The sequence below is a fragment of the Nelumbo nucifera genome, chromosome 4, assembly GCF_055504915.1.
Source record: "Nelumbo nucifera cultivar China Antique chromosome 4, China Antique-T2T, whole genome shotgun sequence".
NCBI classification, from domain to species: Eukaryota; Viridiplantae; Streptophyta; class Magnoliopsida; order Proteales; family Nelumbonaceae; genus Nelumbo; species Nelumbo nucifera.
In genome coordinates, this window is record NC_142652.1 from 1,020,158 (window position 1) to 1,022,505 (window position 2,348).

General features: G+C 45.5%; 1 protein-coding gene across 1 annotated transcript; it reads left to right on the forward strand.

Annotated features, from left to right (window-relative positions):
- LOC148791958 (uncharacterized) lies at positions 1 to 711 on the forward strand. Its single transcript, XM_088902995.1, has one exon. It carries the CDS (start codon positions 1 to 3, stop codon positions 709 to 711), a length of 711 nt encoding a protein of 236 aa, XP_088759121.1.
- The last annotated feature ends 1,637 nt before the right edge of the window (positions 712 to 2,348 follow it).

Consider the following 2,348-nt stretch of genomic DNA (forward strand, 5'->3'; position numbering starts at 1 on the left):
ATGTTTGATTCGGAAACCTCATATCCGTTTGGAGAACAACGGCCTAATCCTACTCTCACTGAATTGACCACCAGAATGACTGAACTCCTACACAGACCGATCTCAACTACAGAAACCTCTGCTGCTCAGATCGGTATCAAGTTGGATGGCACCAACTATGCCCTTTGGTTCCAAGTTGTTGAGATGTATATATTTGGCAGAGACAAACTGGGATATATTAATGGAGAACTTCCTCAGCCTCCACAAACTGACCCAACCTTTCGAAGGTGTCGCACCGACAACGCTATTGTCAAAGGTTGGTTAATTAACTCCATGGACGTATCCTTGATTGGTAACTTTATTCGATTCCCTACAGCAAAGATGGTGTGGGATTCTGTGGCTACCACGTACTCTGATGGCAGTGATACCTCGCAAGTATACGATCTCCGGCGCCGTGTGACCCGCTTGCGCCAGTCTGGAGGATCTCTTGAAAAGTACTATAATGATCTCCAAGGATTGTGGAGAGAAATTGATTTTCACCGTCCGAATCCGATGGAGTGTGTGGTAGATATTCAACGGTACAATGCTCTCCTTCAAGAGGAGAGAGTGTATATCTTCCTGGATGGTCTTGATGACAGACTAGACAAGATTCGGGCAGATGTACTCCAAATGCACCCGTTTCCCACTATTGAACAGGCTTACACACATGTTCGAAGAGAAGCTATCCGATAGAGGGTCATGATAACCGGCAACCATATTGAAACTCCAGGAGCAGTATTGACCTCTAAAGGTGTTAAGACTGGGCAACCTACGCTCTCTTCAACGAGCTCTCTGCCTGCAAGCAGCGAAAAATCTGGTAAGACCTCTAAATCTCGAGCATCTTCTGGTGGTACTAAAGGCTCTCATTGTGGCAACTCAAAGCATACCCGGGAGAACTGCTTCAAGCTACATGGCTATCCCGACTGGTGGCATGAACTCCAAGCTCGGAAACGCCAAGACAAGGTTGAAACAAGTGGTAAGGCTACAACAGTTACAACAGAATCTCAACCCTCATTCGCACCACAGGGAGAAGTTCACCTCTCGGATTCAGGTAACAATCTTCCCAACAAGACCATTGACAACAAGGCATGGATACTTGACTCAGGAGCCACTGACCACATGACCTATGATGCTACTGATTTTTCAAAGACTTCACCACCAAGACGGACTACAATTGCTAATGCCAATGGGGCAATCTCTCAAGTCACAGGAGCAGGCACTGTGACCTTGTCACCTGCTATATCCTTGAAAAACACCTTGCTTGTTCCCTCGCTCTCCCACAAATTACTATCTGTTAGTCAAATCTCCTCTGATTTGAATTGTGTTGTGCTCATTTATCCCACTTTCTGTCTTCTTCAAGATATTCTCACCAAGGAGATAATTGGGCATGGTACTAGGCGAGGGGGGCTCTACTACATGGATGATCTTAGCACGGGTCAAGCGCATCATACACATCATCAAGGGAACACCAAGGAACAACAAATTTGGATTTGGCATCGCCGGTTAGGACATCCATCATTCAGTTATATGAGACATTTATTTCCGGAGTTATTTTCAGATATACAGCCGCATGTTTTTCAATGTAACACTTGCATCCTAGCTAAGAGTCATAGAACAATCTATCCCTTAAGTATGAATAAAAGTCAAGTTCCATTTGCTTTGATTCACTCGGACGTGTGGGGGCCATCCCCGGTGACTACAGTCTCTGGATTCCAATGGTTTGTAATCTTTGTTGATGATTGCACTCGCATGACATGGTTATATCTACTGAAACATAAAGATGAAGTGCTAACTGTCTTTCAATCCTTCCATATAATGGTGAAGACTCAGTTCAAATCACAGATTCAGGTACTCCGGTCTGATAACGGCGGGGAATACATGAATCAACGGTTCCGAGATTATTTTCGGGTCCAAGGATTACTTCATGAGACTTCATGCCCCCAAACTCCACAGCAAAATGGCATTGCAGAAAGGAAGAACCGGCACATACTCGAAACTGCCCACGCCTTGTTACTTGGAGCACATGTACCTAACCGACATTGGGCTGATGCTGTTGCTACCGCCGTGCACCTCCTTAACCGAATGCCCTCACGGGTCCTGCAGTTTAAAACACCATTACAAGCTCTTTCATCTCATGTCTCATTGCCCTCTGTTTTGATGATTCCACATTGAGTTTTTGGTTGTGTGGCGTTCGTGCTTCTACATCCAAATCAACGTACAAAACTGGATCCACGGGCAGCTCGATGTATATTCTTGGGGTATGCGCTACACCAGAAAGGGTACCGATGTTATGACCCAGTCACCCACCGTACCTATGTTACCATGGATGT